A 15028-nucleotide genomic window follows, 5' to 3' on the forward strand; every position below is an offset into this window, starting at 1 on the left:
AGCGCTCCGCTTGGCCAACTCCCAACCCTCCTTCCCTTCCTGCCTGCATGTTGTGAGGCATCGCACCCTGCTGAGAGATCCCGTTCCCCTTGCACCCACCCCACCTGCTCTGAGCTCCAGGGACCCCTGGCTTGCTGCACACGCTTTCTCTGGGAGCCCTCAAGTCCAACCCCTGCCTGTACCTCCCAGGAGTTCAGATCTGGGGCTGAGACAGCAGAGCATCTCACCAGGAAATGAAGGTGAGAAGGGGTGTGAAGACCTGCCCACCTCCACAGCCAGATGGAAATTGATGTTTCACAAAACACAGATGTTTCATTGAACTATTCATTTAGCTAACAATAGCGTTCGGTGAGGTGTCGCTAGTTCTTCAGGCAAGGCTCTGGAGCCAGCTGACTAAGGTGACAAATCCCTTTTTTAACCCATTTCTTACACCCTGGCTGCGTGCGGCCCCTTTGCCACGTAGCTCCCCACTGAATTCCCAAGAGCTGGTGTTTTCTGAGTGTCTGTATGTGCGAGGCCTGGTCCCAACGCCTGCTGGGGTTAGTTGGGCTCACTTATTCAGCCACCAAATCCCCTACCCCAGCGGGTTGTTGCTGTGCCCCATGGTAGCCACAGCCTTAGGGTCAGGAAGGGCACCACAGGAGAGGCATCTCGTTCTCAAGTGACCCTGGTCTGGTCGATCCCTCAGGCAGAAGGGGTTATGTCTCGTTTAGCACCCCGCATCCCTCCAGGTGGTGTTTACCAGCGGAAACCTCCATGCCCTTTCTTGTCAGAGGCCTGGGTCAGTAACACTTAACCCCACACTGTACCAGAGGCTCCATCACACCTCCAAGACCCTCGCAGCTCCAGCAGCAGACTTGGCCAAAACCGAACAGCACCCTTGGCTCTTCATTTCTGCTGAGCTACGCACCACGGCCCCTTATGATTCAGAGAGCTGAGCTCTGGGCAAAGGACAAGGGAACTGGTTCCTCTAGCAAAGCCTGCCTTCCATCAGCTCCCACAACCCACAGCCGGAGAGAAAGCGGCGATCGGACATCGATTCGGCATCGGCACCAAGCCACAGGTGGAATGGAGCATGCTGAACACGCAAAGAGCCTAGGACCAGGCTGACGAGCCCATTGCCTTGTTTGTGCCAAATTCCTGCTTCTTCCCTCGACCAGCTCCCACAGGGCCTTTACCTACACAGCTCCAGTCTGGCGAGCCAGGCCTTCCTCTGAGGGGCAGGAGGGGACCAGCAATGGCCGCACACCCCGGGCGAGCTCGGCAGGGCGGTAGCGACATGGTTTCCTTTCGTGGCCCATCTCCAGGAGCTGCACTGCAAACAGCCCAGGGCTGGGCACTGCCAAAGCACCAGCAGGATGACGGGACCAGATCAAACGCAGAGGGATCAAGGGAGGGCAGGAGGCAGGACCGAGCACACCCCCCACCCCACCCTTCCTGCTTCCTCCCAGGCTTCAGTTCAGTGCTCTGTAGCCCAAATACATCCATTTTCCCCCCAGGCAGAGAATCACCCGGTTGGATGTTTCTCTCCGTCAGCGTTTATACCTGTGCTCCTTATCTCCACTGTATTTTTTCACGGCACAGCAGCATCCTGTGGATTTTTCCAGCAAAGCCAGAGAGGCGACACACTGTGCCGGGCGCAGCCACGGGGCCAGGTACTCCCCATTAAAAGGGGCTTTCCTGAAGAGCAGATACCCAAAGACTGTCTAGGGAAGGCTGCTCCCAGATTTCCCCAGGCACGGCCGCTCTGTCTTCCCAAGCTCTCGGCACACTGGCGATGGAAACCGGAGGTGGGGAGAGCTGCACCCACGGGCGCTGTCAAGGCGAGATCCCCGCGCGTTGTTTTAGCGGAGCACGGGTTCCCATCCACACAGACAAGGAGCACTGGATTTTCCGCCTCTCCTCCTCCCTGACAGGTCCAAATAAGGAACTCGGCAACGAGTCCTGCTCTTCATAATTCGTGTGCAAACTATGAGAGGAGACAGGAGGCAGAAAAACCTGTTTCCCCGCCAGCCCCCCGCCAGCTGCATTTGCTCCCCATCAACCGAGATTTCAGGTGTTCAAAGACTTACCCTTCCTCCTGCAGGAGTGATGAATGAGTTTGCATTTTACTGTGGCAGGGCAGATCAGAAAGGTCTAGAAGGAGGGTGACAAAAAGAGCCTGAAAAAAAGGTTAAACCACATGTTTGCAGGGCCCCTCCCTGCCACAGCTAAGGAATGCTTCAAGGCCAGAAAAGCTTTTTTTTTTTTAGGGGGGGTGGTGTCTGAAAGGATAAGCGGAAGGAGTGGGACAATCAAATCTGGTTTCAGTTTATTTCCAGAATTTTACTGTACAAAATATGCAAAGTGTAAAACGGTTTTATGTTTCAGTTTAAAAACAACAAAACCCCATCCAGCTATAACTTAAGAGAACCCAGCTTGGAACAGAACAATTTACTAGGCTAGACCCACAGTGCATTAATGTCACAGACACCAGGAATTTGCTTACTTAAGTTCACCATGAGAAAAGAACAGAAAGACCATGTACCATTGCAGTTAGAGTCACATGTGCAAAGAGGAGGGGAAGGGAAAAAAAAAAAAGGGAAAAGAAATGCTGGTTAGTGTCTATTAATTAGAAAACCTTGGCAAAACCCACCTTACTCTACAGTTTGTGTAGAAAAAGGAGTATTACACAGTGATCAAGACAGGGCAAGGGAACGGCGGCCACTCTCAGCCCCTTCCCCAAGACACGGTAACGCTGAATCAAACAGGCACAGAAGAGCATAAGGTTCCTTCACAGTTACGTCTGCGCAGGCAGCGAGCCGCAGCCTCCCCCCCGAACGCAGGGGGTACCCCCAAGCATCGCCGGCGAGACGTGCCCGGGAGGCAGCCGGAGGGCAGGAAGGATTCCCTCTCCGGGCAGAGCACGCAGGGCCTCGGCGCGCTGGAGGGATAACAACGCGGTCTCTTGGAGGGAGGCAGAGGGATGGGTAACGCCAGATGCGCCGGGGGACCCCGCTCAGGAGTATCCCAAAGGAATCCGCCACCGGTCACGGAGCAGCTGTCAGAAACGGCAACTTTTGGTCATCATCTATGGGAGGCAGCAGCCTGAACGCAGGAGGATGCATAGCCCTGTAGGAGACTTCACGGCCCTAAGCCATCTCTTTTAGGAGAATGGGAATTTGAGGAGAAGGAAGAGTTAATTCAAGAACAAAACCACCACAGCTCAATCCCAAGAGCGTTTCCTTCTTAACAGAGTTTAAAGACAGAACCACCAAGCTGGAGGCTTTAGACACGCTGAATGCACACACCTAGAGGGGAAGAAGCACACAGACACACAAGCTGAATGAGAAGGGACATCCGAGCACAGGTCCCGCGCTCCGCTCTCGCACGGCGGGGCAGGACCCAGCGCCACGGAACAGCAGAGCCTGGGACCAGACCAGAGCGTTTTTGCCAAGTGACTGCAAGGCTTTTGTTTCGCGGTCGAAAAGGGTAGATTTGCGGGTTTTGGTAAGCAAGAAGAAACAGGCTTGAAGACGTTTCTACATTTAGGATCTTTCCAGTTTCTTCAGCAGCGAGGGTTGGAAAGCAGCACGACACTTAAAAACTGCTTAGGCAGGGCCAGCTTCAGGAATGGCTTCCCCGCAGCTTTTGGCACACTTGGCAACGGCTGATTCCCAAAGGAAGAAGTTAAGGACTGGGATTTGTTCAGACCTCCCCCAAAGTCACACCGTATCATGAGCTACCCCAAGCGCTGAGCTGCAGCCCCTGCACCTCCCCTCTCAGCGGATACGAGTTCTGCCTCACTAGGGAAGAACACGGGGAGGGGAGGATGGGAGCAGCAGGTGGAGTGACTGAAGTTGCTGGCAGGAAAATTTTTTGGAGGCAGAAGTCTGAGGAAATCCGCCTTTCCCTCCAATATCCCCCTGCGGGTGGGGATTACCCCTGAAGACACCTGGGACACCCCAGAAGCAGGAGCTGCCTGTGCTCTGCAAGCAAGCTGCATCACACCACCTTTCCATGCAGGGAGCATCCCTCCCCGGTCGCCCCACTGCCCACAGGGGTGGGTGGGTGGCAACGTCTCCCCTCCACGGGGTGAAAACCGCTAGCTGCAAGCAGCCCCCTACCCCACCCCAAGCTGACCCCAGGGACTTGGGTCAGGAACTGGTACACTATGGAGGGGAGAGCTCAATGCTTCCAAGAGCACTGCCTGCTCTGCTCCAGGGAGCAGGAAAGGAGTCAGAGCCCTGAGGCAGCCCCACAGATCCTACACAAGGATGGCTGCAGCCACGTGACGATGAGGGGCTAAAGGACGTGCTGGCAACCTTTGACCATCCCTAGTCAGAGCCACAGATCCTCCACAAGGATGGCTGCAGCCACGTGACGATGAGGGGCTAAAGGACGTGCTGGCAACCTTTGACCATCCCTAGTCAGAGGGCTGGTATCTGCCCCTACACCCCTAGAAGCTGCAAGAAATCAGAATCTCTCCCTCTCCAGCCACGAAAGAGAAAGTCAGCCTTCGTGGAAACCCACAGCCACTTCCATCTGCTCCTCAACAGCTGAAAGTCTTAGCTGCATCTGGTTTTGGAAGATCTCAGCATGGCTTTGGGTTTAGGCTGTAACACATCCGAGAGCAAAAAACAGCGCCTTGAAAGAATCCGAGCAGCATACTTGAGAGTCACGGAAAAAACACCAACATGGAAGAGAGGAGCAGGGAAAAAACCACTCCTGGCTGGGCAACACGGCACCCTATCAGATGGCTTTGGTGAAGGATGGGCAGCACAAGGATCTCTCTGCAGGACTGTCCACTTCAGCATAAACAGGGTTGTCTCATAAACCACCTAAATTCTAAAAAAAAAAAAAAAAAGAAAAAAACCCACCACACCCCAGCAATTCCCAGCCAGGTACAGGCATCCAGGCTGGGAGAGAGGGGGGAGAATATGTGCAAGGAGACAGTGCAGGATTGGAGAGGCGTTCGGAGGATAACAGCCTGCGCTTGGCTGGCAAACCCTACAAGCCTTGTTTATACTCAGCTCTTGGCGAGCTCTGCAGAAGGACGGACTGCTGGATTTTGGATCAGAGCTCCGTTCCCTGTGACTCGATTCTTACTCATTAGCTGGCGATAAACAGAGTTAAACAAACCAGCCTGCTCCCACCACTCAGCGTTTTTAGAGAGTCTCGAAATTCCTGAACATGCCACAGATCCATCTGTGGATCTCAAAGCACTTGATGCCAACTTCAGCCTCACCACACCCCAGTGAGGTAGGTACAATAGCAGTCCCCTGATTTTGCATGGAGAGAGGAAACGGGAGACATCCTGAAAAATAAAATGTAAGGCGACCCCGCCCCCCCAAAACCCAAGGGATATTCAGGAGTCCCCTTTTAGGCTGTCCTCATCCCTAAGCAGGTTGCATCTCTAAAGAGACTGTTGGAGAGGCCAAATCCCCTCCTTCGGGTTTCACCGGGCAAAGCATCGACGCGGCGGACGCGGGGAAGCGCGTTCAGCGTGGGAGCTGGCCCCCGTCGGCAGCGGGCAGGACGGGCGGCACCGAACCACGCAGGTGAGGGAGCAGACCCGCAGCGAGCATGTGCTGCTTCCTGCGGGTTGGTCCACGCGTTCGGGGATTTAACGCGATTAAGACACGAGTTTCCTGAGCAGATACTGTCAAACAACCCCCCTTGTGAGGGAGGGAAAAGGAAAGGGGAAGGAAATCCTGGCAGAGTAAGGAGGTTTTGCAGAGGTGCCCGAGACAAGGTGCTCTGCGGCACATGGCACGGCCCCAGCAAGGTGGTTCTTGCTCTGGCTTCGCAGAAGTGAGCCAATTCAGCCACAGGCAGTAGCCTCCACACAGGCCTAAGGGCTCCACAGTCTCCCAAGCTGCTCCCAATCTCTTCCACCCTCCTGGTTGTGCACATCCTGAAAGCCAGATACATGAATCTTGGGAGAGCCAAGTGTGAGATATTACATGCTGTCCTTCCCTCCAGGAGCGAGTAAAATGATCTGTTTCTTCAAAATAAAATACCGCAGAGGCCCTGGTCGATAAAGGAGCCCCCGTACAAACTACCAGAAAGCCTGGCCTAGAAAAACCTCAAACGCTAAGTTTAGAGAAGGGAAAACTACCCATTTCCCATCCTTTAAGGAGCAGGGGCCTAATCTCATCACATACTGCACCATTTAGTTTCTTCACAGCCACACCTGGCACATCCCATGGAGAAGACGGGATCCAGGTGACTACCACAGTTGTAAAAAAAGATGCAGGAGACTGGAAGAGTCACTTGGATGGGGAATCACCACTTTGGACCCTCACTCACCAGGGTGCTCCCTTGATCTCAAGGGGACTACCCACAGGTGCAGCCTGGCAATGAAAGGCACTGGGATAGTACTTCGCTGCACGGGGGCCCTCTGCGTTAAGACATCGCACAGAGGGTGGGTCAGACCCTGCCCAACAGAGAGATCTGCACGGCAAAAGACTGGGCAGAACAAATCCAGTATTTGCATTCACACAGGCAAACCCAGCCCTGCAGAGCTGGGGGGGGATCCCGGAGGGACCTGACTGAAGGCAGGGCAATGCCAGCGTCCGAGCTGGCTCCAGAGGCACGCGATGCCTCGTGCGGGCACTCTGACTTCGGACACTGCTTTAGGCTTGTTGGTAAAAGCAAACCTTCCAAAACCACGCAAAACTCCGGTGACGTTGAAGTCGGACGTGAAAGCTGCGCTGACAGGCAAAGGCAGCCTAACAAACCAAACGGTGTCTCAGGAGCAGATCCCAGCCCTGAGCGGAAACTCCTGCAGTACAGAAAGGCCAAGAAAGGCAGGCAGATTTTCAACATTCAGACACGGTTTGGCATTTCTTAGCTACAGCTGAAGGCATACGGTGGGGAAGGACGCACTGCAGTGCACAGCAGTTCCCCAAAGCAAGTGCACGTGGTCAGCCCTTCCCTGGCTCCTCTCCTCCAGGAGCAAAGCACTTTTGCCCGTCTTTCCTCCAGATGCACTTGAAGCTGGCTGGAGACAGCGGGGCACATTCCTGCCGGCACCCCCTTCCCCTCAAAGAGGCTGTCAGGCACAGGGAGGGTCTGTGATTTATCTGAGGAGGAGCCAGCTACTTCCCTACCCCGTCCTCGTGCAAACAGGCAGCTCTCGCAGGTGCAGAGGGACGCGGCAGTAAGGCAGATCCCGAGGGGACTGTGGCTGGAGAAACACGTTTGGAAAACCAGACAGAAGGGGACAGAAATGAGGAGCCTTGGGAGTGCCCGACAAAAAGATGCGGGTGAGCAGGTGAGAGATAACAGGGAGCCATGTCACGCAGAGCAGTTTCACTTACAAGCACTGGTTAAAAAAAAAAAACAAACATAATTTGTAAAGCTGCAAGATGGGCCAACCCAGTTCGAGACGAACTACTTCAGAGACACTGAGAGCTAAACCCCACTATGCTCATACCGGTCCAGCACTGACAGAAGAGAGCACACGGAGAGGAGGAACAGAAGTCTTCAGTCTCCAGATTAGGTGGTCACAGAAGCAGCCCTCTCCCCCCCGAGCGAAGGGGGCTGCCGCACTCCCCGTACAAGCAGAGTTCTAGAGCAGAGAAGAGAGCAGGGCGCTCTTACAGGTAGCAAAAGGCAGAGATGCAAAAGCAGACAGCGCAAGGCAGCGCTCCAACAAAAATATCGACGTCGCAGTCGTGAGGAGAAGGAGAGCGTGAGATTTACGGTATGCCTGGAAAGGGGGCGGGAAAAGAAAGTCTGTTCTGTCTCCAAGGCTGAGCTAACCGAGCCAAGTCACCCTGTCGCCTCTTAAGATACTTCTTTCTAGATAAGATATCCCAACTCCCCCCTCCCCTTTCCAAATAAAGTGCAGATGGTCAAATATTACTGGTCCATCATCTGCCAGTTTCAGTCAGCATTGGGGAAATTAAACCCAAAAGCACAATATTGAAGAAAAACAAAAAGTCCCCTAACAATCCACCCTCAAAATCCCTTAGACTGAAGTCTCAGACTGTAAGCGGAGGACAAATTTATGAGATTTAGGGTCTATGAACTCCTCGGAAAGTTTGATGAAGGGGATTTTCTTCACATTAACAACAAGGCTGAAGTCCAAGCACTTGAGGACAAAAACAGTGCCGTCTTGTAACCCGCTTGTGACCGCTTCCTCGCTGACAAGCGTCCACTGCTTGGAGAACCAGCGATCCCTGTCGTACTGGAGGGTTGGGCCCGGGTTGAGGTAACGCTCCAGGAATGCCTATCGAGAGAGGGACACATGTTAGCACCGGCCCCGCAACTCGTTCCGCGTCGATGCTCTCTTCCCATCCCCAGCTACAGCTCTGCCAGCACAGGCTTGCCACGCTGCCAATGGTTTCAGCTTCCACGCTTCAGGAGACATCCTCTCCACAATCCCAGCTTTTCAGACCCCAGGAGCAGGCACAACCACCACGAGATCCTCTTTCAGTCCATCCCAGCAAGCCTGAAAAGTTATAGCCGCGATTTCTGCTGTCAGCACTGCCATCCAGCAGTAGAATTCATAAACCCCTCCCAGCCTCATAATCCAACCCAAAACTCCAGTCCCAGACAGGCAGATTGGATAGCTGGCCCTCCCTTCTTCAGGCCAAGCTAAGGCTGCAAAACCAAAAGCAGAACAGGGAATTCCATCTGATGTCGCTCATATTTTCAAGGCTCCTTTGCCATCTTCACGGCAGCAGAACTCCCCCTTGCACTGGCGAGGTCCCAGGAGGATCACAGTGAGAGGGTGCTAAGCCCCATCTCTTGACAGCGTTTCTGCTCATACCACAGTAAGTCCTGGCTAAGTGTCCAGGAGCAAATTTTCACATTTCTAACCTTTCTCTAGGGCTGTGAGGTGTGAGGGGAAGGATGGATAGTGAGAGGGGGATTGTGTGACCCATTTCTCTTATCATTCAGTGCCTGCAAGTCAACAGTCATAGTCAGGGGTGAAGCAGCAAACTGACAAATGACCAAGTGGCCCACAGATTAGAAACACTGAAAAGAGACAGGAATTTAGGCAATAATTAGAGGCAGTCCAAAAATTCAGCACTACAGAGAGAACAAAAAAGAAAAGTAATGGTCCTTTGCAGGTTGTCACCTGCATTCTGCTGCTACCATGAGCCAGCTGGGAGAACAGCCTGGGGTTCAAGGCTGCCATCTCAAACATGTCTTTGGTACTCCCTTTGCTGAGCTGGATATGAGAACAATTACCTTGTACGCGGTTCCAGGGATCTGGACAGGCTGGATCAATGGGCCGAGGCCACTGTGTGAGGTTCAACAAGGTCAAGTGCTGAGTCCTGCCCTTGGGCCACAACAACCCCCTGCAGCGCTACAGACTTGGGCATGAGTGACCGGAAAGCTGTCTGTCAGAAAAGGACCTGGGGATGTTGGCTGACAGCGGCTGAATATGAGCCAGCGTGTGTCCAGGTGGCCAAGAAGCCCAGTGGCATCCTGGCCTGCAACAGGGACAGAGTGGCCAGCAGGACGAGGGCAAGGATTGTCCTCCTGTACTGGGCACTGGTGAGGCTGCCCCTCAAATCCTGGGGTCAGCTTTGGGCCCCTCACTACAAGAAAGACACTGAGGTGCTGGAGCGTGTCCAGAGAAGGGAACGGAGCTGGGGAAGGGTCTGGAGCACAAGTCCTGTGAGGAGCGGCTGAGGGAGCTGGGGGTGTTCAGCCTGGAGAAGAGGAGGCTCAGGGGAGACCTTATGGCTCTCTACAGCTCCCTGAAAGGAGGGTGCAGAGGGGTGGGCATTGGTCTCTTCTCCCAAGTGACAGGACAAGAGGAAACGTCCTCAAGTTGTGCCAGGGGAGGTTTAGATTGGATATTAGGAAAAATTTCTTCACAGAAAGGGTTTTCAGGCATTGGAATGGGCTGCCCAGGGAAGTGGTTGAGTCACCATCCCTGGAAGTGTTTAAAAGACGCGTGGATGAGGCACTGTGGGACATGGTTTAGTGGTGGTCTTGGCAGAGCCAGGTTGATGGCTGGACTCAATGATCTTAAAGATCTTTTCCAACCTAACAATTCTATGATCCTATAGAGACAGGTGATGCTGTAGAGGAAGCATCAAGACCTGATGCAACCTACAATGCGCTGATATCACAGACAGCAACTACGAAAACCTCCACTGACCTCTCCCAACCATTTTCTCTTCTGCGTGCACACGCAGACGTGCCACTCCTTTCTCCCTCCTTCCTGCACCAGTGCTAGAGAAAGTGTTACCTTTGGTGTCATGTTATTGGTGATGCAGAAGGACAAGTGTTGCAAGATGCTCTCCATGCTGTGGTACTGCTGCTGGCGGGTGGTGCGAAGGTACTTCTGCAGGGCTCTTGCCATGGAGGGGAAGATTGCCTGGGCTGCTTCTCGGGGGTCCATCATCTCTCCTGGAGCTTTCTGCTGTTCCTCTGCCTGGAGGCGTTTGATGTGAGTGAAAGCTTCCTCTACTGCAACCACAAGCCTGCAGAAGGAAAGTCAGGACAGTAAAAGTCACAACAAGAGAAGTAGGATGAGCCTGTGGTTAAGGCAGAGCTGGGAATTTGGGATTTACAAGCTCCTATTCCCATCTCTGCCACTGACTCACTGCCTGCCATCAGACAATTTACATAAAATCTTTACTGACGCTGAGAGGTAGACAGCAGCTTTTCTTTCCTTGCCCAAGCCATCCAGAAACTGAGAGTCATAAAACAGGATTAAGACTTTAAAAGCCTGGAGTGTCGTACTCGGTTCTGCCAACACAGCATAAACATCAGCTACATGACTCAAACGAGACACAGCTGCCCTCGAGTTTAACACGCGTCCGAAATCATGGTTCCAGCACACAGTACCGCAGAGCCAAGCGCAAGGGTGGGCAGGCACTCGGGAAGGAGCTGGCTATAAACTAGCGTGACCCAGGACAGACTGCTCCGTGACACTGCTCACAAGCTGCAGGCTGCTCCAGTTTACCCAGCTGGGTACAGACCTTGTGCTGCTGGATGATGGCTCTGCACCCCACCACCGAACAGTGACGGGGCTCCCGTCTTCCCACCTAATACTGCGGCTACAGACGTCCTCTGCAAACCATCCCGTGTTGGCACAGGTGAGCAAACACCACAACCGCACCGTGAAGGAGCAAACAGCTGCCATACGACACTTGCAAGCGAGCCCAGTGCTAAGGGACAAGCGAGGGGCTACGCTGCAGCTAGTGAGGAAAAAGCAGCAATAATGGAAGAGTCGCCCAACAAACTACTCTTCTGCCCCTCCTGACGAGATTTGTTTCACAATAGATTTCCACTCAAGTCACCAACTACTGTCCATGCTACTCTCAGTACCAAAAGCATCTTAAAGCCAGGGGAAGGTGACTCACGACAGGCAGAAGTACAGCCTACTGCACTGAGACTATACACCAGGAACAGCACGAGAAGCCTTGACCCCTGCCCATTCTGTTTAATTTGGCTTGGAGGAGAGGTGGGGGGTGGAAATCAGTTTCTAGTTTCCTCGTGTCTTTTTGTTGCAGCTCTGACCTTCTCCCTTTGAAACATCTGGCCTGATCTTCCAGTGACTGATGGTTTTTCCTCTGACTAAGCAGCTGCTCTTACTGACCTCAGCAAGCCCGGGAGATGTGCCCAGGCTAGGATGCTACACTGCACGAAAAGGGAACCTTAATTTCCTACTGCTCAGAGGCTGGAAGAGAGCCCAAAGGACAGTGGCTACGGAGCACAGGTCAGACTGAAGCAGGCTATGGGGGGGACACTGTGCCAGCACTTTTCCAACAAAATATAAACTGCCAGAAGAAAACACAAAAACAAGCCAGCTCCTTCCAGTTACGGCACATTCCTTCTAAACACAGCTCCACTCAGGGGTGCCTGTCCGTAAGCAGCTTGCCTCAAAACTCTTAGGTATGTTAACTACAAACTGTAATTAGGGTCCAGAACAAATAGAGGCACTATCGCAGGTCGCCTCAACAAAGCATCAACTCTGCAGCCTAAGTGTGACTGGCAGAAAACACAACTACGTTCCAAAATAAAATGCAACCACTTCTGGTCACGTCTTTCCTCCCCAACTCATTGAAAAGGGCAAACTGTCCCTTTCAGTCATCTGCCAACAAATGTTCTCCTCTCCCACGAACGGCAAGTGTTCCACTGATCCTGTCCCTGGATTACTTGGGCTGAGACAAGCCTGGGCATGGGGGAAATAATGGGATTTCCTACAGCAAGTAACTACGGATTTGTCAAGCACTGGACTGTTCCCTAATCCGTGACATTGCATTAGCTTATCTGGCACAATATACACGAGCTCTGCTTTACGTGTGTTCGTCAGATAATTCCAGCTGCAAGCTGCCACCGTCCCTCGTGCATCTGGGTTTCACAGGCTCCTTCGCTGTGACAGATTTACAGCCAACCCCCAGCCCTCAGTCACGGGTGTCCCACTCGTCAGGCTCAGCAAGCCCCACGCCACTGAGCCTCGCAGCGCCGAGGCACGGCACCCGGGGAGGACCCGCTTTACCTTGCGCGGCGTTTTTTCACCCGGCGCTCGTGGTCGGCCTCTTCGTAGTAGAGCTCGTTGTGGCTGGAGTCCCTGCGACGGGCCGCGGCTGCAATCATGGCACGGGACTGCCCCGAGGCATTGTTACCGGGGCCTTCAGGAGGCGAGGAGGAGCAGAAAGGAGGCAAGAAAAGTGGCGTTACTACCACAGGGCTGGGGCAGACCAGCTCCCCAGAGCACGTCACACGTGCTCTGTGACTCCAGCCTTTGCAGTCGAGTCTATAGACCTTCCCCAGCCCCCCAGGAGCTCAGAGAACGCCAGCTAGATGGAACAGCCTGCAGAGAGGGCTTTGGCTTGCGGACGAGGGCAGTTAGTCGGGAGGAAGGATGTCACGCAACGCACACGAAGGCAGAGGTGAGGTGCACATGCCGAGGATGCGACTTACCGCCCGTTATATATGTTTTCAGTTTGCAGGCAAGGGCAGCTGGAACACAGCACACGTCAGCAACAAGACAGTGTGAGAGCAGCAAGAAGCAGGGAGTTGCAGAGAGGAGAAAGACAAACAAGAACATCAAGAGACATGGAGATGAAGGACGGAAAGCCAAACTCCAGAGTTACACGCAGGGAGGATAAGTGGGATGTGGAGGCAGGAGGGTCACCTCTATTCCAAGCACAGGGCTTTCCGGGAGGGCAGATGCTGTCAGAGCAGCAGTGCTGCACCAGGGCAGACTGGGTCTATAGGCACAGCAGCTCCTCAAGCAGCACCTGCCACCAGCACTCCTGTCGCTGTGAACGGATCCTACACAGCTACAGGAACAGGGAAGCCACAGTCTGCTCCAACACCCAGCCAAGAGGCAGAGCTGTCACTACAGGACCTTAAGTAGCGACCTTAAAGTGCAGCAGTAGGTTCTGCAGCTCCACCACGAAGCTCACAGCTCTGGCTGTTTGGGCAGAGAGGGGAAAAAAAACCTGTTGCCCCAGAAAAGTCTACCAATCCTCTTATGTAGGCAGAGGCGGGTCTACCGAGAGGGGAAAAATGAGAAATCTAGGAGCATCTCCAAACCACCAAGAGCTGCTTTGCTGACTAACCGCTCTGAAAGCCCACACTTTCAACTGGCAGTGGTTAAGGCCAACCAGTTGCACAGACAGGCTTACAATTGGCCTGATTGTGCAAGGGCAACTATTATTTTTTTTTTTTCCTAAAAAGCACAAACCAGATTCCAAGACAGAAGCCTGAAGCTCAGCAGTGGGAAGGATGAGCAGTCACACAGACAGCTTCTTAACAGTCTAAACACTTCAGACTTTGTTTGACAGCGCTGAAATGGAGGGTATGATTCAAGGGGGACAATAGCTCCCAAATTTGGGTTAGAACTGTAATTTGCCTCGTGGACTATGCCTGGTGATGAAAATCTTAGGTTTGAAGGTGAGCCTCCCCACACTGTGTAAGAGATTACAGCAAGATGTTTTTCCTTCCTGGCTGCTCCAGTATCAAATGCAAAAGCTGCCAACAAATTAGGCTGCCTTAATAGCATTACTGTCTTTTCACATGGAGGGTGTAAGAGACTGTCAGGATGCCAAGGTAAGCCGCAGCCAGAACTACACACTGCTTCGTAAAACGGATGGGAAACTTAAAGATGTGCCTCTAAGCCCGAGATTTCCATGTCCGCAAAGGCAGCGGCATTGCACAAGAACAGCCCAGGGAACCGCCACTGCCCCAGAAGGGAAGTCACAGGTTCTCACGAGCTTGACTCTTGGAAAGGCCTGCCAGCCACATCTGGAGCTGCTTTCGGTTCCTTCTCTTCCAACAACGTTTTGTGAGCTAGCAGCTCCTAACACTACCAGACCGTCAGTCTTCTCTCCGAGCCTGAGCATCCCAAGGTCCCAGCAGGTGCTGCAGGAGCAGAGACCCTGCCGCCTCCTGCGGAGATGCTGCAGCAGGAGACACACAGGGTAGTAACCAGAGTGGCACATCCTGCAGCCAGCCCAGAAGCCCTCGGGCCAGAACGGTGTGCAGACACCCTCACATTCCACACACCAGGCCTCTTTCAGCAGCTGGGAGTAAAGATTTCATCCCTAGAAGAGCACAGAGCAAGTCTGTTTGCTTCCCCTCTCCAACTAAATCTGTTCTCTCCCACCCAAGAGCTGCTTCACCCCAGGCATCAGAGCACACACGCTAAGCAAACCTGCGCCTCTGCCCCCCTCCTTCACCCTTTCTCTGTCAGGATGGGGACATCTCACTGTAAGGGTCTAAACCTCCAGTTAATTTTATGGAGCGCTGCATTAGGTTTGGGTAAACATTTAGAATAAGGTACCTGAAACTTCTGAAGTCACCAAAACAAAAAAGGCAGCAAAAAAGGCATAAGGCACTGAAACTCTGCTGAAGTCCAATCAATCATGTCCCACGTTTTTCCATGTGGGAGATATTCTTCATATTTCAGCCTCTGCACGCAGAAACACCTTGCCCAGTTAAGTGCCTTCAGTCTCTTCTCCCTTCCAGCTCTCAAAGCCTTTCAGTAGTAACCTATTCACAGGCAGGATGTGCCTTACCACATCTTGTCACAGGACTTCAGCCGTCCTGCAGCGTAAAAGCT

At 53.2% G+C, this 15028-nt stretch overlaps 1 protein-coding gene across 2 annotated transcripts in view; it reads right to left on the reverse strand.

The window, feature by feature from the left end:
• Positions 1–7957: 7957 nt before the first annotated feature.
• VANGL1 (VANGL planar cell polarity protein 1) overlaps positions 7958–15028 on the reverse strand; it is a 30203-nt gene continuing 23132 nt past the window's right edge. For both annotated transcript variants that reach the window (XM_010154544.1, XM_010154545.1), the window contains 3 exons: positions 12458–12590; positions 10199–10433; positions 7958–8218 (listed from right to left, as the gene is read on the reverse strand). In XM_010154544.1, coding sequence (XP_010152846.1) covers positions 7958–8218; positions 10199–10433; positions 12458–12590 — 629 coding nt within the window. The remainder of the gene's footprint in view (positions 8219–10198; positions 10434–12457; positions 12591–15028) is intronic.

The sequence above is a fragment of the Eurypyga helias genome, unplaced genomic scaffold (genome assembly GCF_000690775.1).
Source record: "Eurypyga helias isolate BGI_N326 unplaced genomic scaffold, ASM69077v1 scaffold21316, whole genome shotgun sequence".
Lineage (NCBI taxonomy): Eukaryota > Metazoa > Chordata > Aves > Eurypygiformes > Eurypygidae > Eurypyga > Eurypyga helias.